Below are 22369 nucleotides of genomic sequence, written 5' to 3'. Positions count from 1 at the left end.
TTATTTAATATCAGTACTTACAGTTCTCAGGGCGGTGTGTATTGGTGAAAGAATAGATAAGTCAATGGAACAGAATAGCGATCCCAGATATAGATGCACTAGTATTTAGTCCTGAATTTTTCTATATAACTTGCATTTTAATATTAAAAAAGTCATCATTTTAAAAGAACATTGACCAAAAAACATGGAATTCTCAGAAATACACACTAGATCAATAAACATATGACTTGATTCTCAATCTAAAAACAAACAAATGCAAATTTAAACAACAATGAGTTACAATTTCACACCCAATAGAATGCTAAATTTTCAGTTTCACAAAATAGAGCAGTGACACTAATGGTTGGCAATCAAAATACACATGAACTCTGGTAGGAGGGTCAATCCGTACAACTTTGAAAAGCAATCTGTCATTGTATAATAAAGTCATAGATGGGAATATATTTTGCCCTGGCAAATGTTATTCCTTACTATATACTCTAAGCCTTGGGAGGAAGCCAGCTGAAGCCATAGTGGTTTTTTTTTTTTTTTTTTTTAAAACTCTGGCCCTTACAGTAATTAAATACCACATTCACAAGATAGACCGACAAAACGTTATCTAATTAACACCAGACACATAAGGACAAGAAAATTCATAGTCACACTATAAAAGTCAAAATTTAAAATGTAAAAAGAAGGCAAATAACCAAATATACACCAATACTAGATTGTTCTGGCCTATACAGAGCTGAAAAAAATTCATAATTTTGTAAGTTATGAATGGCAGATACAGAATAAATTACAATCTGTGTAATTTATTCTGCTCTATCAGCCATTCATAATTCTCTTTCCAAGGGATTTTTAAAAATTTCCTAAAGGGTGTCCACCACCCCTTTAGGCAGGCTGGACAGTCAGCAAAGCCAAAGCAGCACGTCAGGGGACAGAGGCGGGTCAGGCTGAGGGTTGTGAGAGGAGCGATTCTTCCCAGGGTCAGGGTTACTGTCATCAAAACGCTCGCTGCAGTTCATTATTTCCAGGTTTTTTGTGGGCCTGTAATGCACACCTGAATGGCCGTCATTAGTGCCATCCAGATGTCTTGTCCTCATGAATTTCCGGAAATGTCCTGGGTTGGTGGACGACGACTGTTGAGACGGTGCGGCCACTGGGCATCGTGGGAGCTATAACAGTTCAGAACAAGCGGACAGCCTGACAGCAAAAGTCGGCTAAGCAAAGGCCAGTTCTAGGGGGCCACCAAGGAGGAAAGCACTTTTGGAGCTCACCGATGACCCGGAAGACGGTCGTCGCTGCCGCGTGGCTTTCTGGGAAGTGTAGTTTCGTGGTCTGAACGTTCACGCAAGGAGAGCGTCGCCTTTGTCCTGGGAAGGATAGTGAACCCGAAGACGCTGTGTGCTCCCGTCCCGCTGCGCGCACGTCCCCGTTGGCCCGCTTTGGGGCGACGTCTCCGGGCGGTACCATTTCCTAGAAAGCTGAGGCCGTTTTCCTCGTGGCGCGCCGCGGCCGCAGAGGCTCCCGGGAAGTGTGGTTTCCGGAGGTCCACGTCCCCAGTGCCCGGAGCCTCCGTTCCGGACGCGGAGGGGTCTGGACAGGTCGCTGGACTGCGGCGTCCGTTCTGGGCTCGTCCCGCGGCGCTGCCCGGCCTGGCTCCGCTCTTCTGGAATCGGTTGGGAATCTGTGCGGACTATTCCCGGGAGGCGGCGGCCGTTGCCAGCTCTCCGGCGTCCGAAGCGTCAGGTACGCAGAGATGCCCGCTCCCGACGCCTGGCGGCTTGGCGCCCGCGAGGTGCTGCTGAGGACTCGGGCAGGTGTGGGTTCCCGGAGGGCGGCCGGCGGAGCACGGCGCCTCACCCGATCCCCGGACCTGGCCGACTGCAGGGTTCTCTCGGCGCCGGGGCCTCGAGTGCGGCCTTAGCGTTACCCGGCCTCCGTGTCCTGCTCTGTAGAGGGGGAGTGAGGAGGGACGGCGCTGGCCTCCCGAGAGCCGGGGAAACGCACCGGGCGAGTGCCTGCAGTACGGGCTCAAGACAGTCGCCATCCACAGTTTGAATGTAATTCAGTCAGGACCCTGACGCCCTGGTTTTGTAATCCTGATCATACGTTTTAAGTATGTTTTGGGTTTCTGTTGTCATTATTTAAAAAGTAAGTCCAGAATAACGTGAACGCCTGTCATGCATAGTAGGGAAGATAGAACGTAGTGATGCTCCACATTATTTTATTGCTTTATGCATCTGCCTCTTTAGTACACAGTTGTTGATTTTCGTCACCGGTGGCACCTGGTGAAGGTTTACTTCTGTCAGAGATGAGAGCCCAAGAGAATGATTACCAGTGTGCTTTTCCATTATTGTGTATCACAGAGCTCCAACAAATGCCTGACTTTTTCCCTCCCGCCCCCCTTGATCTGTTTCTCAGGAACACTACCCATCCGTAAGCCACAAAGCTAGAAAAGGAACGGTGTGGACTATTGGAAATTGTAATGACTCAGGTAAGTCTGCATGTCCCCAAATCTTTCTGAAATGCTTTCTTACTAGCACTTTCTAGTGTTCACTTTGGGGCTGCTTCCAGTTCCCACTTAAGAACATTTAGGGATTAGATTTATGGTTCCTTCTGATATAGGAAAAGATGGAGCCCACAAAAGAGCTGCAAGGTACTATTCTCTCTCAGTTCAACCATAATTTTATCCTAGAAGACTCTCTGGAGTCGTCCTCCAAAAATTTAAAATTATAATTCAAAACACAAGTTTGGAGTTTTAAGTTGTTTGCTTTATGGTTATCATGTGGTCTGAATGGTGTATGAGTCCTGAAGTTGCTCAATTGAAGAGATGTCTGGAGTTGTCCTTGATTATTTTCATGTATTACATTCAAATGCTCTAGTTGGAACTAAAGTATAAACAATATATATATAAAATCTGACTTGGTTACCCCACCACTCCCTCTACCACTGCGCCTCTGATCCAAGCTCTCTGGATTATTGTAGTAGATACTAGCTAGATTCCTTGCTTCTGCCCTTCAGTCTTCAGTCTTTTCTCAACAGAACTGCCACAGTGGATTCTGTTGTTTTCTAAAATTCTGTCATCCCTTGACTTAAAAGTTTTTAGTGGCCCCAACTCAAAATGGAAGTTAGTTTTGCAATGATGTATGAAGTTTGAACAATTAGGATATTGTCTCTCTGATCCCACCTCATTTTCTGCCTTTCTTGTCCCTGTGAGTGCAAGTGATTGCTGCCAGGCCTTAGAAGTTGCTGTATCATCTTCTTGGAATGTTTTTTCACCAGATATGTACAAGCTTGCAGTGACCTTCTTTGTATCTTTGCTTAATGATTACTTCCTCAGGAAAACTTCTCTGAATAACTTGTTAAAATTATAGCCACCTTCCCTGACCTGTCACTTCTGCCTTCATCACTGCTTTGTGTTACATGTGTTCAGTGTTGAGATCTGCTCATTGTTTGTCTCCTCTTACTGGAAGGAATACTGTTTTTCTTTTTTGTGTATTCAGAGTAGTACCTGGCACCAAGCAGATGCTTAGTAAATATTTACTGAGTGAATAAAATAAGTGACAAAAAAATAGGCAGAATTATGGAGTGGAAGGTGAAGCTTTGAGAAAATTAGACTATTAGAAAAACTTTTTTTGAGGTACTGGGGATCAAACCCAGGGCCTCATGCATGTTAGGCAAGCACTTTAGCACTTGAGTTACATCCCTAGCCCTCTTATTATTTTTTTAAACAAGGAAAGGAATACCAAAATCATTTGTTGATTTATCTTCTAAGCAATTATAACGCACTTGGTAGGAAAAATTGTACATCAGTTTGGGTATACACTGATTGGACTTCCTAATGTGGTACAGTACTGTCTAAACTTTCTACATTGGTGGAAATGTTCTATATGTGTGCTGTCTAGTACAACAGACACCAACCTCCTATGATTACTCAGTATAATTTTAATCTAATTTTTAATTTATATAGCCAAACTGGTTAATGGCTACTGTATTGAGCACTGAAGGACTGAAAGAAAAATAAGAAAGCATAAGATATTATGGGACAAATGCTGGGACAAATCTCCTGAATTCTTTCTGGGACAAAGATAGTGAACACCCAGGATACCCAAACAATTGAAGAGGAAGAAAGGGTTGAACCACCCCTGCGGAAGTAAGGGTACATTGGCTGTGGTGACATAGTAACAGGGAGGAAGCTATAGAAGTGAAGTTATATTGAAAACCCCTGAGTATAGATAGAGAGGCCTTAGCAGGTCTTTCAAAGGAGCTACACACATTTTCTAAAGTTCTGCACTAAATAAAGAAGAGAGAATATCTGTTGAGATTATGTGGATTTTTTCTTTAATATTAATATATGTTAAAAAAACAAGAAATGACTTTGTGGAATGAAAGGTAATGTTTTATGTGTCTATTTTGTGTTGAATTTTTATTAGGTTTATCAGATTAAATTTGTAAAAGCTAATAATTTAAAAACTATTATGGAAAATAGGAAAAGTTAGAAAACATTCAGTTCACATATGACTTAACCCTGTAGTACCTGGCTAAGTGCAAACACAGGTTTAAATAAATGATAATAAAAAATAAAAAAGGAAAGAGACTTCTATATCCTTTTCTAGAGTATTTTCTTGTGAAAAATCTATAATTGTAAAATCATTCCCCATCCCTTTGAGTCGTGTGTAAATTTTTTAAAAAGTTAAATCAGCCTCTTGCCCATTTTGCTAGTCCTAAAAGTATTGAAGTCATCATTTTGAAATGTAGACATTATGGAAATTAGTGTCCATCTCTGCTGTATGTGAGTATTTAGCGTAGGTTCTGGCTCCAAGTTGTAAAGACTTGCTTGTCATTAAGATATCAGAAAAAAAATTTATTTTTCTTTGGGATAAATGCAATTAACTAACCCATGGACACTCCAATTAACAGGTGAATTTAGGATGAACTATAAGGTGGCATGTTTTTCTGTTAAGTCCTCTTAGTTGAGGACAGTTACCATTTATTTGAAAACATGTATATAATGGATTATATCTTCCTGGCTTTGTAAAAGAGTGAGATTTCTTTCTGTCCTGGCAATCTTTAGTGGGATTCCTGTGTAGTGCATCTGTTTGGTTTATTGCTTATTCAAGAATGCAACTTTTCTTTCTTTTCTACATTTGTGGAGAGGATCTTCTGCATTGGTAGGAGATTCGATTTTTAATTATTTTCTCAGCACTTGTCAAGGGTAAATCCCCTCTTTAAAACTAAAGATGTGTTACTGGTGAAGGTACATATAAAACACTGTACAAGAGTATTAAAATATTGAATCAACCTCTCTTGTAATGAAAATTTACCACTGCCAAGTCATGTCTGTTTCATAAATGAAAGATAGTAACAATGCCATTTTAAATGAATATGTTTTAATTTGACCAACCAATAATATATTATTGAACATTTAAACTTTTTCTAAAGTTTTGCCATTTTAAACAACATTATGAATGAATTCTGTTGAGAAGAAATTTCTAAACACATCTATGAGCTTTCCTTTAGAATGTAGTCTCTGATATGTGTCCTTTCTTTTATTTTTTTACCCTTACTTTGAGATCCTGTTCAAGTACTATCTATTGGCATGAAGCCATCTGTCAGTCTTCTCACCCATGGGTGTCAAATTATTTTAATTATCGGGTGACTGGCAATACAAGGCTTAAGGATACACCATAAATATACTTTCTTTTTTGTTCATAATTATTTATGTATATGTCAGTTCATTTGTGCTTCTATGCAGAATATCACAGACTAAGTAATTATAAACAATAGATATTTATTTTCCACAGTTCTGGCAGCTAAGAAGTCTAAGATTAAGGGGCTAACATCTGGTAAGCCTTCTTGCTGCATTATCGCATGGCAGAAGGGCACAGAAACAGGATATAGAACTCATCCTTTTAAAATGAACTCTCTCCTACCATATCAGTTATCTTTTCATGAAGGCAGAGCCCTTGTGACCTAATTACCTCTTCAAGGTCCCAATTCTTAGTATTGTTATGATGGCAGTTTAGTTTGTAGCACATGCCTTTTGAGGGTCATGTGCAAACCATAGCAGTTTATGTTTATCAGTCTTTAATAGAAAAATGTCTTTTTCTCTGAATCCATTAGATCATTCTTTTTTCCCTTGAACCTTAGTGAATCATCTTGAGTATCTCATGTGAGAGAAATTGGTTTGGCCTTATTTTTCATTACATAACACTTAACGTATACAAGATTTAACTAAGTACTTTAATGTATACTGTCAAATGTTGAATGCTGATTATTCAAATTTTGTATACTTTTATTCTCTTTGAAGAAGTTAACTCTTCTGAAGCAAAGTTCTTGTATGTGCCTCTCATTCGTACTATATGACAATGCTGAGCACATAATTATTCAGTTATCGTGTAACTGAGTTTGGATTTCTGATCATTATCACAAGTCCTGAATCTTGTTTGCTTTCTTCCACAACCAAGAAATTTTACCCCTTGTACAGTGTTAGAAGAGGCCTGGGCTGTGGTTGAATCTAAATATCTTGCTGTTTTAGGTGACATTTAGTGATGTGGCTATAGACTTCTCTCATGAAGAGTGGGCATGGTTAGATTCTGCGCAGAAGGATTTATACAAGGATGTGATGGTGCAGAACTATGAAAATCTGGTCTCTCTAGGTAAGATATCTCCCCCTCCACTGCAGTGAGGGAGATCTTTCTTTTGCTACTCCAATTGCTGAAGCTCCTCCTACGTAAATGGCTGAATTTCTGTGCCATGTTCCGAAGGGAATGTGTAGCTCCTTTGTGCCTACCTGAAGCTTATCTTCTCATTTCAGTGGACATCCTTCCACCCTTCCTTTGTTTGCTCCTGTGATGATCTCTCAACCTTGAGGAGCATAGCTTTAAAAAGTTGTATATTCTTTCTGTAAGCAGGTCTTTCCATAACTAAGCCATATGTGATCACTTTATTGGAGGATGGAAAAGAACCCTGGATGGTGGAGAAAACACTGTCAAAAGGTATGCTTCTGGGTGAGTCTAGTGAATCAAGCAAAGGAGGTCTTTGTTAAAGATGCTTATTGTGAGTGTGAGTGTGGAGGCATTTTAGGGACACTAAAATGAGATCTCAGAGGTAAACAAAATTGAGGTACCCTCAGCTTAGATTCAAAACAGTCACCCCACTCCCAGATTATTCTGTCTCTATTACTCATATCATCTAATCAGAAGTGAAGGATTTTGCCATTACAATAATTCAAATTCCTATTTTATTCATAACCCAGTAAGACAAATTATTTTTTAATCCCATTTAAGAAATGGACTTACTGATTGTTTTAAGTTAAGAAAAGTTGTCAATTAGATGAAAAATCACCTTTTCTTTAAAGCTGAGTTTCTTGGGATATACATGAACATAAATGTTAGTGGAAATAAGAAATGTATTAGAATATATTTCTAAGAATAATATTTTCTAATGTCTAGTAAGTTCTCATATGATTTCACACAGATATTATATAAACTCAGAAAGTCTAAAACTTTATTACCAAAAAGGAGCACATAGATATATTTTGTTGTCATTGTAACTGTTTAATATAGTAGTATAAATTCTGTATTTCATGCATGTTAATCTGGCAGCTAGTTGAGATTAACTGAAAGTTGCACAAGAAAAATGTAAAGTAGAATGTGATCTTTCCTATGAGTATAGGCACAAAATGATGGCTGAATACAGAATGCCTTCTACATTTTCTTCCTGGAATAGCTTCATTTTTTTCAAATAGTGGTGTCTATATTTTCCTCCTTTTGTTTGTTATACTCTGTTCCTGCTTCTGTGAGCTCTCTGTATTTTCTGTGCCTCACTTCAGCATTGTTCAGAATCTTTGAAATACATGAATTGTTAGAGCCATGTGTTTTCTAGAGGCTTTGTTTCTTATCTAATTCTCCTATTTCCATCCGAGAAGTTTCCTTTCAAAAGTATAGAAAAAGCATTGCTTTGCTTTCTTGATGTATTTCAGATTGGGAATCAAGATGGGAAAACAAGGAATTATCAACAAAGGATATTTATGATGAAGATTCACCCCAAACAGAAAAAATAGAAAAAAACATAAGGCGGCATTGTGAATTTTCATATTTTAATAAGAACGGAAAATATAAAGGGAAGTTGGAGGGGAAGGATGGACATCAGGTAGAACATTGCAGACCAATGACCCTCACCTTTAGTGAGAGCCCCTCTGGGGAAAGTGTTGACAAATACAGTACGTCATTTAGAAGCATCTTCCATGTAAAGCCTACTCTTTCTGAACCACAGAGAATTTCTGCTGAAGGGACATTGCATAAATATGATATGTTAAAGAAGAGTTTACCAATAGGGTCAGTTATAAAAAACGAGAAAATCAGTGGCAGAAAGAAAGTTTTGAGTTCTAATGAAAGTGTGGCAACTTTTAGCAAAAGCAAATCTCTTACCCTTCATCAGACTTTTAATAGAGAGAAGATCTTTACATGTAGTGAATGTGGGAAAGCCTTTGGTAAACAATCAATCCTTAATCGCCATTGGAGAATTCATACAGGAGAGAAACCTTATCATTGTCGTGAATGTGGGAAGACTTTTAGCCATGGCTCATCCCTTACTCGACATCAAATAAGCCATAGTGGAGAGAAGCCTTACAAATGTGCTGAATGTGGAAAGGCCTTTAGTCATGTCTCTTCTCTTACTAATCATCAAAGCACTCACACTGGAGAGAAACCATATGAATGTACGAACTGTGGAAAGTCTTTTAGTCGTGTTTCACATCTCATTGAACATCTGAGGATTCATACTCAAGAAAAACTTTATGAGTGCCAAATATGTGGGAAGGCCTTCATTCATAGGTCATCTCTTATCCACCATCAGAAAATACATACTGGAGAGAAACCTTATGAATGTAGTGAATGTGGGAAAGCTTTTTGCTGTAGCTCACACCTTACTCGACATCAAAGAATTCACACTATCGAGAAACAATATGAATGTAACAAATGTCTGAAAGTCTTTAGTAGCCTCTCATTTCTTATTCAACATCAGAGTATTCATTCTGAAGAAAAACCCTTTGAATGTCAGAAATGTAGGAAATCTTTCAGCCAGCCTGAATCACTGAATATGCATTTGAGAAATCACATTAGATTGAAACCTTATGAATGCAGTATATGTGGGAAAGCCTTCAGTCACAGGTCATCCCTGCTTCAACATCACAGAATTCATACTGGAGAAAGACCTTATGAGTGTATTAAATGTGGGAAGACCTTCAGCTGTAGTTCAAACCTTACTGTACATCAGAGAATTCATACTGGAGAAAAGCCATATAAATGTGATGAATGTGGAAAAGCTTTTAGTAAAGGTTCAAATCTTACTGCCCATCAGAAAACACATAATGGACAAAAACCCAGTAATGCAGTAAATATGGAAAGGTCTTTAGACTGTATAAATCAGTATGCATATGAGAAATCATACAAGAGAGAAACTATATGAAGCATCATTTTTTATAATAAATTTCAGCCACAAATCCTAATTCAATATCAAAATTTTTGAGAACAGTCTTACAAGTGTAGTGTTTATGGGAAGACCTTTAGTGTTTATGATGAAACCTTTATTGTCTATCAGAGTTCATGCTATAGAAAACCATAAGAGGATAACAAATGTGGGAAGGCCTTTGTCAGTATTAATCCCTTAGTTGACATAAGTAAATACAGACAAGAAAAAAAAAACTATACACATAGCAGATTTAGGAAAGATTAGGTAGTATGAATCTCTTACAAACTCATATGGGGGAAAAGCTATGGGAATATAGAAAATTCAGAAATTGTGGGCAGTCCTTCATTCAATGTATCCCTCATCTTACATCAAAGAATTCACATTGGAGAGAAATCTGATGTAAAAAAGGTAGTATTTGCTAAGGGTTAGTTTGCTAGACATCAAGACATGAATCGTAGAACAACTTGAAAGTTGTAGGAATTATGTATATATCTTTCTTTGCAATAATACTATTTGTAAACAGTTTTACAGAAGAGCAGACAAGCATATTATAAATAAATATGCATCTCATAGCAGAAACTTGCAATTTGAGACCTACATGGAAATTAGTTTTAGCTAATGGGTATGTGAAGATACTTAGTCATCCAGTGGATCCAATAAATGTTACAATGTTGAAAAATCAAAGCTGCAAAAGAAGAATGGGGTCTCTAATAAAACAATTTTATACGTAAGGAAATTTCACTGTGGCTCTATTTCTTGCAGAATTTTTGTTGTTGTTACTTCTTAAAGCTAATTTTAGTCATACTTTAATGGGAAACTGGCAAACCTAAGGAAAAATAGCCTGGTCTGTGTGAAAAGGATATTATTTTGGTGAAGAAAATTTGTAGTTCACTTCTTATGGGCTTTATTTAATTCACATATTTCAAGATAATTTGTTGAGCATTACTCATATATTACAGGTCCATGGGTCAGGAATTTTAGTGAACTTTAGTAGTATGTCAGAATCACCAGGAGAGCTTGTTCAAACACTGATTGCAAGCTCCACCTCCAGAATTTCTGTATCAGTTAGCTTAAGGTGAAGAATTGGCATTTTTCACAAGTTGTCAGGTGACACTAATGCTCCCTGCCAGGAAGCACCTTTTGATAACCACTGTAACAATTAATAAATTTATCCTTTTCTCAGGGATTGGAGCTGTCAAAAGAGAATAATAGCAAATTTGCAATAACTCCCAAATGCTGTGACAACAATTAAGAAGCAATCTATTACGAGAGATTAGAGTGTGCTTTGCTGTGGTGAGCTTTTAATCTGAATCCTGATTTTGTAACCATGTGTCCTGTAGATGTGTGTGCTGTGGAATTCTAGGTAAAATAGGCAAGCAAGTTCTTTCTTACGTTGTATAGGTGGATTCTGTTCCAGTGTCTAATTTCAAATTCTGTAGCTTTGAAATACTGCTGCCTGCAGCATTGGTAACAGAGTCATTTTTCCATCCCTTGGTCAAGTTATAGGTTTTTACCTTGAAATCAGTAGTTCAGAAGTAGTAGTCATTACTTTTGCCAGCCTGCCAATTTTGAAAGCTTTATCTTCCTGTATTATGTTTTCTTAAAATACTTAAAGAGTTTCTGTTTTCTGCACTAAACTTAATATAGTATGTGAGGAGGATGGCTTCACATATTCTAAGTTCTTGGTAAGAAATGGAATAGTCTCTGTGACCCTGTGGCTTCCTATTTTGTGATTAGAAAGCACAGATTAATGTGATTAGGAGTGTATGGTCACCTACAAGCAATGGGCAGTTACGTAGCTTATGTTTCATATTGTGTTCTTTATGGCATTTTGGAGTTACAAATAAAATGTTGTCTTAAAAATGAATTTTTTATTGATATAAAATATCATGGAATGAATGACAGGGTTTCTGATTTCAGGCAAGATGCTCTCTAATAGCTGTGTAACTTTAAATGAAAGCCAAAGCAGGGAGCATAGTTCAATAGCAATGCCCAATGCTCAGTAGAGATGGTGGGCTGTGAATGGGATAGTGATTTTTTTTTCTTTGTTGTGGGGATCAAACCCAAACCTTCATGCATCCCATGGCAAGTGCTGTACCACTAAGACATCATGGGGTGGTAAGTTTTTAATATTCACCGGGATGTATCTTTGATTTATTTTTAGTGACAAGATTTATTTTGAAATGCTGTGGAATGATGAAGGATCTTTAAGAGAGTTATAATTAAGGAAGCATGGCATGGTGTGTGTATATATATTTATTTATTAATGGCAGTAGCTGTGTTTCATTTTCTTTCCCATGCTCTCCCAAGCAACTGGTACTGCAACAATGAAGTAGTTCTATGGTCATTTAATGACTAGATTTTACTCCCTTTCATTACCATTGTTTTTTTTTTAACTTAAATTAAATTAATTAATTAATTTTTATGTGGTGCTGATGATTGAACCCAGTGTCTCACACATGCGAGGCAAATGCTTTACCACTGAGCTACAGCCCCAGCTCCCACTATCATAGTTTATACCACTTTGACATTTTGTTATGAGAGGAATCATGTAAGTATCAGTGTGAACTCATTATTTTACAATTCTTGAGTTAAAGTGCCTTTACAATGGCTCAAAACTAGGGGATAAGAAACCAAATTTTAAAATAAAGACAGGGTTTTAGAAAAGCAATGAAATGATGTTACCTTATGGTAAAAAATTGGGCTAAGATCTTAATAATATGCCTTAATTGACAGAATAATATTGTTTCCTCAGGTCTGTTAACCATTTCTTGAACATCTGCTGTGGGCTAGATAAATAAGACCATACCTTTCAAGAGCTAAAAGCTTTGTGTGTTGTGTGTGAGGAGCACAAACTCTGGAGCCTGCTATGTGGATTTGAGCCAGGTTGCATGTTTACTGGCTTTGTGTGACCTTGGACAAATTATTCCAGTGTGTCCTGCCTTAGTTTTTCCATCTGTAAAGTGATAATAAGACCTATCTCACTGAGTTATTATGAAGATTAAATAAGTTACTTGGTCTAAAACACAACAGTGGCACCTCAAAAACAGTAAATATTAGCTATTGATTTAATCATTTTTTCGTGGCTGCTTTGTCATTCTAGTCTCAAATGTCACATCTAGTGTGTCTTCCTAATCACTTTTCACTCTTCTACTTACTGTTACACTTTTTGTGGGGAGAGGCCTTATAAAACACCTTCATTTCCTTCTAATATCTCCTTTGGTGTCTGAACCATTTTGAAGGGAAACATGTTTCTTGCCCCAAATAATCCAAGGACACAAGAGACCAGGCAGAAGGTGAAACAAGTATGCAGTAGGGATGTGGGAACACTTCCAAATCCTATAGATTTGGATAAGGAGAAGAATAAAGAAGTTTTAGGTCACTTCAGGGAGAAGAGGAAAAGCTTTACCTTGTGAGGGCTGAAGCCTGCAAATCTTCAGCATCATCCCAGTACAGGATCCCCTGGGCTGCCTGCAACTGCTCTCTTCCTGAATGAAGGTTACAGCCATGTCACTGCACACTGATGCCTGGTAAGTCAGTCATGTTATTAGGCTTGGGCTAGTCGGGCATGATTACAACCTCTTGATCAGTCATTAGTAAATATTTAGAAAAGAAATCAAGGCACATACCACATTACTTTCTGGGAGCCTCGCTCTGTGTTGGACTTCCAGGGGGAGTCAGACACTATCTTTAAGCAGGTTGCAATTAGGGTAAAAAGGCTATGTAGAGAAGCCACTGATGAAAGAAAACAATGACAAAGCCATGGGGCCTAAGAGGTGCAGAACATAAGTGTTCTGGCATTAAATGTGTATAGGGGAAAATTCAATAATAATACAGTGTTTGTTAATAGCAGCAACTGAACCTTATGGGTGTGTGTTGGAGGTTTTGGGGGCAGCATTTATAAATTAAATTAATAAATTTAATTAAGAAATTAAATATTCCCAGTTCTGGACCTGTGTTTGAAATCAGCCTATTGATTCTGACATTTGCCAATTATATAATTTTGGGGAAGTCACATTTTTCCTGATTTCTGCTTTGAAATGGTGGTATAAGAATTAGAAAATATTCATCAAGTAAACACTGCAGTGCTTGGCACATGTAAGTTGAGTGGTGTATTTTTTCTTCTTTTAGTAATCTTTCCACAGACTATAAGGCAAATTCCATAATCATCTCCATGTTAATAGTAACCTGAGACTCAATTGGTTCTAACAAGTTCCCCAAAGTTATCCCTTTTAGGGAACATAGGCTAGATTTGAACATCCGTCTTCCTTACTATTTGCTATACTTTGGATCTTGAATGTTCCCCCAAAGCCCCTATTTTGAAGGCTTTGTCCCCAATTGTGGCACTATCAGGAGGTGGTGAAACCTTTAGGAGGTGAACTAAGGAAAGAAGTGAGGTCATCGGGAGTGTGCCCTTGAAAGGAATATTGGGACCTGGGCCTCCTTTTCCTTTTCCTTTGCTTCCCAGTTGCCAGGAGGTGAGCAGCTTCCTTTGTTCTCCTGTCATGATGTACTGCTTTTCCAGAAAGTCAAAGGAATGAGCCAAACACTCACAAACTGAAACCTTTAAAAAATGTGAGCCAAAAAAAAAACATGAACTATGTGCCAGCAATTAGAAAAAAAAATAGTCAGGCAAAATACATAAATTACCTAAATCTACTCAAGAAGAAATAGAACATCTCAACAGTCAGAGGCAACAATGAGTTGTACTGATTAGCACCAATTCTCAAACACTTCCAAACAATTAAAGGAAGGGAACACATCCTAAATCACTTTATGAGGCCAACATGGCTCTGATAGCAAAGGCAGAGAAAGATATCACAGGAAAATTATAGACCAATGTCCTTTATGAACATAAACATAAAAATTCTCAACAAAATAGATTCCATTAGCACATAAGAGGTTTATTCTTCATGACCATGTGGGATTTATCCCAGGAGTGCAAGGATGATTCAATATTAAAAAATCAGTGTAATTCATCTCACTAATAGAATGAAGAAAATTCTATGCAATCAATTTATATATAGTACCCTTTCATGATAAAATTTTTCAGGAACAAGAAAGTTTCTCATCATGATAAGTGATATTTGTGAGAAATCACAGTTAACATCATATTTAATGGTGAAAGAATAAAAATCTTTCTTCCAAGATCAGGAAAAGTCAAGGATATCTTCTTTCATAGCTGTTATTAAAAACTGCAATGAAAACTCTATCCAGAACTATTTGACAAGAGGAATAAAGAAAAGGCATCCAGAATGGAAAAGAAATTGTAAAACTATGTTCACAGGTGACATAATCTTATATAAGGAAAATCCTGAAGAATCCACAAATCTGATGAACCTAGTAAATTTGGAAAATCAATTCCTCCCAATAATTTTTATGTATGTATAAAAATGTATTTGTGTATGATACACACACACACACACACAATCCAGAAAGGAAATTAGGAAACACATTCAACTTATAATTATAGGGAGTAAATACTAGAAATAAAACTATGTTTAAAACTAAACAACACTGCGGAATGAGATCAAAGAAAGACTTAAAAAATGGAAAAATATCCCGTGTTCATGGATAGAAGTATGTAATGTGTAAAAATGTAATTACTATGCAAGGATATAGACAGATTTCATGCAATTCCTATAAAAATCCCAAAACTCAGAACTGGAAAAGCCAGTTCTTTAACATCAATATTGATTTAAATAAATAAATAACTCATAGTACCTAACTTCAAACCTTAGTACAAAGCTATAGTAATTAAAACATGGGTACTAGCATAGGGATAAACATAAATCAACTGAATAGATAGGGAGCCCTTATATAACTCTTACATACATAGTTTTCAACAAGGATGTCAAGGCCATCAAAAAGAAAAGGACAGGGGCTGGGGTTGTAGCTCAGTGGTAGAGCACTCGCCTAGCATGTGCAAGGTCCTGGGTTCGAACCTCAGCACAACATTAAAATAAATAAATAAAAATAAAGGCATTGTGTCTAACTACACCTAAAAAATATTTAAAAAAGGAAAAGAATGGTGTTTTCAAGAAATAGTGCTGAGAAAACTATATATATAAAAGAATGGAGTTGTGGGGTTGGGGTTGGGGTTGTAGTTCAGTGGTAGAGCGCTTGCCTCACATGCGTGAGGCACTGGGTATAAACAAAAAAATAAAGGTCCATTAATAACTAATAAAATAGTTTTGAAAAGAATGGAGTTGCACTCTTACTGTTTACCATATGCCAAAATGAATTGAAAATGGATCAATTATCTTAATGTAAGAGCTAGAACTATAAAACTCCCAGAAAAATTTGGGAGATATTTTCATGACACTGGATTTGGCAACAGTTTTATGGGTATTGACATTGAAAGCAGAGGTAACATTAGATAAATTGACTTAATAAAAGTTAAAAACTTTGTGCATCAAAGGATACTATCCCATCCTTCTATTGTATGAGAGAAATTATTTACAAATGATATAGCTGATAAGAAGTTAATATCCAGAATATATTAACAACCCATAAAACAGTATTGACATCAGCAAAATGGTGGACTTTACAACATCCAAGCCCTTTTATTTCCAAGAAGACATTTTTAAAAACCCTATAAAATATGTCAAGATCATTGTACTGTCATGTGTAACTAATTAAAAAAAAAGATGTACAGTTCAAGTTTCTACTTACTAGAAAAAAAAACCTACAAAAACTAGCTAAAATAACCTTATTGGAATTGTTAAAGAAGGGAGAAGGCAGACTTTATTCAAAGGGGCTGCTATAATAGGGTTTTTTTGTAGGAGAGAAAGACTGGACTCAACTCCAAGGACAACAAGAATGAGAGATCAAGGATCAGGATGAGGGTCAAGCAGACAGAAAATTACAAAAAAAGGAAACATCAGAGACAAAGGGAATTCTGACTAAACTGAATTGACAGATTATTGATTGCTAAAGGCAGACCAGGTTGATACAATATCAAGAGTTGGGGAGTTTGCAAAACAGACTCATCAGAATTCTTGCTAAAATCAGACTAAATGGACAAAGCCACTGGACTAAAAAAAGAACCCAGGGTTAGATCCTAGTTAGAGGTTAGGAGGAATTTGGACAAAGGAGAAAATAGCAACCATGTAAATGTCCAATTAAGTAAAACCAGATTTTAGAAAGAAAGAAGTTTTCTGGCATGTGCATTCTTTTTACAGTTCATCATGCTATGGCATTGTTGTGGTCTGTAGGAGACAGCATTATAGTTTCCAATTCTCTTCTTTGAATTAGAGTAGCAGAGCAGATCTTATTGAAGTGTTATAACCTGTTGGGATTGCTAGAAGGACTGAGCTCTGCCTTGCCTAACTCAGATATTGGGTAGAAGAAACATCAGGCACTGCTTGGGAAAGCTTCAAGGAGACTCCCTGCAGACACAAGGAGGAAGATAATTCAGGTGAAGTTCCCAAGTTAACCTGCGGTATGACCCTGAGAAATCAAGATATTTAAATGCAGGTGTGTATTCAAGGAAATCAGAAGACAGAGGAGACCCAGGCAAAATACATGTTCAGAAAAAATACCTGAAGGATGCTGCCATATGGATGTTCATAGCAGCACAATTCACAATATCTAGACTGTGGAACCAACCCAGATGCCCTTCAATAGATGAATGGATAAAAAAAAGTGGCATCTATACACAATGGAGTACTATGCAGCAATAAAAAATGACAAAATCATAGAATTTGCAGGGAAATGGATGGCACTAGAGCAGATTATGCTTAGTGAAGCTAGTCAATCCCTAAAAAACAAATACCAAATGTCTTCTTTGATATAATGAGAGCAACTATGAACAGAGCAGGGAGGAAGAGCAGGAAGAAAAGACTAACATTAAACAGAGACATGAGATGGGAGGGAAAGGGAGAGAAAAGGGGGGAAAAAATACCTGAAAATCTTAAACTTTTTCCTCACACTGGTCTCAAGTCTCAGAATATAACCAGCTGGTATTAAAGGGCTTCTATGGGAAGCCACTCTGAATGACCACACCTTCCAGTCCTGAAGCACAAGGCTCTGACCAATCACTACATTTTGTGGTGACTTGGGTGTTGTCCCAGTGCAAATAGCAAGGTGGGTCTTAGGTGTAGGCATCACCTGTGGGGGTTGAGCTACACTCACCTATTCCTTTGTAATCCTATCCCTTGTCTCCTTTGAATGGCTTCTTACCAATAAAAGGGTTCATGATGTGCTCCTCTCTCTCTCTTCATGACCCCTAAGGTCAGAGGAGCTGTCATAGGACCCAAAGAAAAAGGTATTTCTCTCTCTCTGATTATTTCATGCAGCCCAGTTCACCTGAAGTGACCTTGAGTGTTTAGTCATGGAACACAACAGGCTTCTCTGGGAACACAGCCAGTTTGCAAGGACTGGAGAAGGGGATGTTTTCTGTTTCTTTCTTTTTTTTCTTTTCTTTTTTTTTTTTTTAGTGCCCAATTTTCATTGAAAAAATCACAAGTCAAAGAAATAGGAAAACATGGCCTATTCAAAGGAAATAAATAAAGCATCAGAAACCACCTCCGAAGCAAGACAGGTATCAGACTAACTAGATGAAGAATTTTATAATTGTATTAAAGATGCTTGAAGGCATAAAGGAAGCACAAAGAATTATAGGATATCAGAAAAATAATAAAGGAAAATATCAACAAAAAGCTATATATTAGAAAAAAGAATTAAACAGAAATTTTGGAGCTGAAAAAATTCAATAATTGATTTTAAAAACTCACTAGAGAAGCTCAATAGTAGACTTGAGCAGGAAAAAAAATCATCAGACTTGAAGGTAGGACATTTGAGATTATTGAATCTGAGCAGTAGAAAGTAAAAAAGAATGGAGATAGTGAACAACGTCTAAGGGTTTTATAGGAAACCATCAGTGGATCATTATATGCATTATAGGAGTCCCAGAAGAATAGAAAGAGAAGGGATGGAAAAACTATTTAAATTTTTTTTGTAGTTGTAGATGGACAGAATGCCTTTATTTATTTATTTTCATGTTGTGCTAAGGATCAAACCCAGTGCCGCACACATGCTAGGAAGCACTCTGCCACTGAGCTACAGCCCCAGCCTGAGAAAAATTATTTTAAGTAATATTTGCTGAAAACTTTCCCAGACTGAGGAAATAACATGGACTTACAGATCTAAGTTGTTTGATAAACTCGAAGATAAATTTGCAGAGATCCATATGAAGACATAATCAAATGCTGAATGTCAAAGACAAAGAGAAAAAATTGTGGTACTGGTAATTAAACCCAGGAGCACTTTTAATACTGAGCTATATACTCAACTGTTTTTATTCTGAGACAGGTTCTTGCTAAGTTGCCAAGGCTTGACCTCAATTTCTCAATTTTCCTGCCTCAGCCTTCCAAGTCTCTGGGATTATAGGACTCTACTCCTCAGCCCAAATGATTCTCCTGCCCCAAGCTCCCAAGAAGCTGGAACTATGGGCATGTACCACTGTGTCAAGCTTACAAAGAGAGAATCTTGAAAACAACAAAAGAAAGATGACTTGTCTCCTACAAGGGATCCTTGGTAAGATCATTAGGTCATTTTGCAGCAGAAACCCTGCAGGTCAGAAGGCAGAAGTATAATATGTGTAAAATGTTGCAGCTGGGCAGGTGGTGCATACCTGTAATCCTAGCTACATGGGGGGCTTAAGCAGGAGGATCTCAAGTTTGAGGCCAGCCTTGGCAACTTAGTGAGACCTTGTCTTAAAATTAAAAAATAAAAGGTTTGAGTTATTTCAAAGAGGCTGATCATTTTGAGGATGTAGCTCAGTGGTAGAGCACTTCTGGGTTCAATCCTCAATACTGATGAATAAGTAAATACATAAATAAATGTATTATGTGGAAAAAAACCCCTTAATCAAGAATTCTGTATCTAGCACAGCTGTCCTTTGAAATGAGAGTAAGTTAAGACATTCCTTACAAATAGATATTCCCTTGAGAAATACTAAGTTCTTTCAAATTAAAATGAAAGGAAGCTAGAGAGTAACTCAACAGACACATGAAGAAATTAAGATCCATGGCAAATTTAAAAGACAGTATTTTATAATTGTGGCTTGTAACTCCTGTTTTTTTTCTAAACAACTTGAAAGAAAAATGTATAAAATAATTATAAACCACAAAAAGGCAAGTGCTGCTTGATATCACTTATGTGGAATTTATAAAAGTTAACTCATAAAAGTAGAGGGTAAATTTGTGGTTAGGAGGAAATGGGGGTGGGTAGGTTGGGGAGATGTTGCCTAAAGGATGCATATTTTCAGTTAGAGAGGATCAGTTTAAGATATCTATTGTACAGCTGGGTATGGTACACAGTTATAATCCCAGTAGTTTGGGAGGCTGAGGCAGGAGGATTATAAATTCAAATCCAGCCTCAGCAACATAACAAGGCCCTAAGTAACTCAGTGAGACCCTGTCTCTAAATAAAAGATAAAAAGGGCTGAGGATGTGGCTCAGCAGTTTTATACAATATGGTGATGTAGTTTCATGAACCAATAAATCATTTCATTTTTATTGAAGCCATTTAGAGCAGAGTCACCTGGAAGTGAGACTTCTACCCGACACACAGCAATTTGTCCTCAGTGTTATTACCTGATACCACTGGGTTCAGGAACAGCCATGCTTTAATCATGTTAAGGAAATTCTCTTGCCATAGCATAGCTCTGTTTTCCACAAAGACTAGTTCATAGAGAGGCCTCTCCATTAAGAAGAAAGATGGCTTCCAGCAACACAGCTCCCACCTCCTGGCTAATCAAACCCCAGGAAAAAGCCCCTCCTTCCTCGAAATTCTAGCAGAAAGTCTTAATAATACTAATGGAATTGGCTCGGGGAACACAAGAAATTCCTGAACCAGTGGTTGTAGCTGCAGTTAGAATGCTCTGGCAAGATTTGAGGTGTGTGTTCAATAAATATCTGATGAATGAGTGTGAATAAATGAGCTGCTGCATGGATATACTGTTTCTCTCACTGTTAGCAACAAAGTCTTCTTTGGATCATTCTGCATATCTACCAGGTCTGCTTAGGGCTTTTGAGGCTAAGTGATTATAAATACCAGAGCCTGATGCATTAGTGCAAATCTCAATTAAGACAGGGAAATGAAAAAAGAGACCAAAATGGACCTTCTTGCTGACATCTATAAAGCAAGACAACACCTTACATTATGAGTTACTTCTGAGTCTGAAAGTATCCAGGTGAGGTATATTCAAAAGAGGGTCAACATTTTTCTCCAGGGTAATATAGAAAATTCTGAGTATTCATAGCTATTTCAATTTTTTGAGGAAATAATGACTGCCCTGAAGCCATGAGGACTACAGTTAGAAGAGTACTTTGCTTCCTTGGATATCCTTTAAAAAGACAAAAACACTCCTAGACACTAAATCATTGAGCCATTTTCTTTATGTGTCTGGGTCCCTAAAACAAACAAATATAAATATTTCTTTGAGTTTTGAAATTCACAGGTACAGCTTGCACTTAGGAAACTTCAAGGTGCAGAGGACCAGAGTTCAGCCTGAGGTTCAGTAAAGAACAAAGAAATAGGAAGACAATGATGTCAGTCTAAATAAGGGGATTTAAGTGGTTATGAAGAACAAGACTTTTCAGATGAACTGTTGAAAGGATGACACTGAAAAAGGTGTAGAGGTCTGGGGAAGGTGTCCCCTACTGGTTGAGGAAACAGGAAAACATGTGCTATCATTTGTGAGAGGAGAAGTAGAATCTCAGGGCAGCCAGGACTCAGCCTAAAACAAAGGTTAATAGAACTTCCTGTCCACAACATGCACAGATCAAATGATGGGCACCTATGAGGTCTGCTTGGAAAACATCTCCCAGCCCCTAAAGTTAGCTTCTGAGTTAAAAATCCCAGAGATGACCAGAGGCTAAGGTTGTGGAAAGAGTAAATGTCTTTTCACCTATGGAATGAAGGCTCTTTTACAGGAACTAACCATGGCTGACCACACAAAGAATTTGAACCCTGATGACTTATGTTTACCTATCATTCTTTATATGCTTAAGTATGTGAACCCCATGTGACTTTTGTAGACTTTTACTCTCATTCCAGGCAGACCCTCCATGTTGTCTGCAGTTAGGAGTCAGGAGTTATATTTAGGAAAAGAGGACCTGAGATCAGGTACCCAAGTACAACTCAGGGTGGTAGAGAGAATTTCATTAGAACTGTAGCACCAACTGATCAGAAACCTATGTGCAATTCTGTCCCTGGAGGTGAAAGTTGATATACTTTCCCCACCACATAGCTCTTAATATCTGAGGATACCTTTTTTCTTCCTAGAAAGTCTACCTAGGAGTTGTTCTATTCTTTTTTAAAAAAATATCTATTTTTTTAGATACAGATGGACACAATGCCTTTATTTATTTTATGTGGTGCTGAGGATTGAATCCAGGCCTCACCCATGCTAGGTGAGCGCTCTACCACTGAGCCACAACCCCAACCCCAGAGTTTTTCTATTTTTTTTTTGAGAGAGAGAGAGAGAGGGAGAAAGAGAAAATTTTTTAATATTTATTTTTTAGTTTTCAGTGCACACAACATCTTTATTTTATTTTTATGTGGTGTTGAGAATTGAACCCAGTGCCCCGCCCATGACAGGCGAGTGCGCTACCAATTGAGCCATATCCCCAGCCCAAGAATTGTTCTATTCTTATCTGAAAGATACAACTATTGGCTTAGGGAAGTATCTTCAGCCAGTATATAGATTTTGCTGAATCAATTATATTCAAATTTTTATTTATTTATTTAAAAATATGTATTTGGTTGTTGATAAAACTTTATTTATATGTGGTGCTGAGAATCATAACCAGTCCTTCACATATGCCAGGCAAGTACATTACCGCTGAGCCCCAGCCTCAGCCCTCACATTTTAATTTTTAAATTAATTTCCTATGTCAAG

General features: G+C 37.5%; 2 protein-coding genes across 4 annotated transcripts in view; both read left to right on the top strand.

The window, feature by feature from the left end:
• Positions 1-1665: 1665 nt before the first annotated feature.
• LOC106145055 (uncharacterized) lies at positions 1666-10195 on the top strand. Of its 3 annotated transcripts, none has more exons than XM_013360920.4 (5): positions 1666-1731; positions 2407-2479; positions 6524-6644; positions 6900-6983; positions 7970-10195. In XM_013360920.4, the coding sequence occupies exons 2-5, from the start codon at positions 2471-2473 to the stop codon at positions 9454-9456; spliced, it is 1701 nt and encodes a 566-aa protein (XP_013216374.2). In that variant the 5' UTR covers positions 1666-1731; positions 2407-2470; the 3' UTR covers positions 9457-10195. The 3 variants fall into 3 exon arrangements, with proteins under 3 accessions (XP_013216374.2, XP_013216373.2, XP_077889272.1); XM_013360919.4 differs by having other exon boundaries at positions 6897-6983; XM_078033146.1 differs by lacking the exon at positions 6900-6983.
• The window catches only part of Znf30 (zinc finger protein 30), a 109264-nt gene continuing 89297 nt past the window's right edge, over positions 2403-22369 (top strand). The window contains 1 exon segment of the mRNA XM_078033099.1: positions 2403-2479. The gene's annotated coding sequence lies outside the window, so the exon portion shown is untranslated.

Source organism: Ictidomys tridecemlineatus, chromosome 15, assembly GCF_052094955.1.
Source record: "Ictidomys tridecemlineatus isolate mIctTri1 chromosome 15, mIctTri1.hap1, whole genome shotgun sequence".
Taxonomy (NCBI): Eukaryota; Metazoa; Chordata; class Mammalia; order Rodentia; family Sciuridae; genus Ictidomys; species Ictidomys tridecemlineatus.
This window is presented reverse-complemented; position numbering and strand designations above follow the sequence as displayed.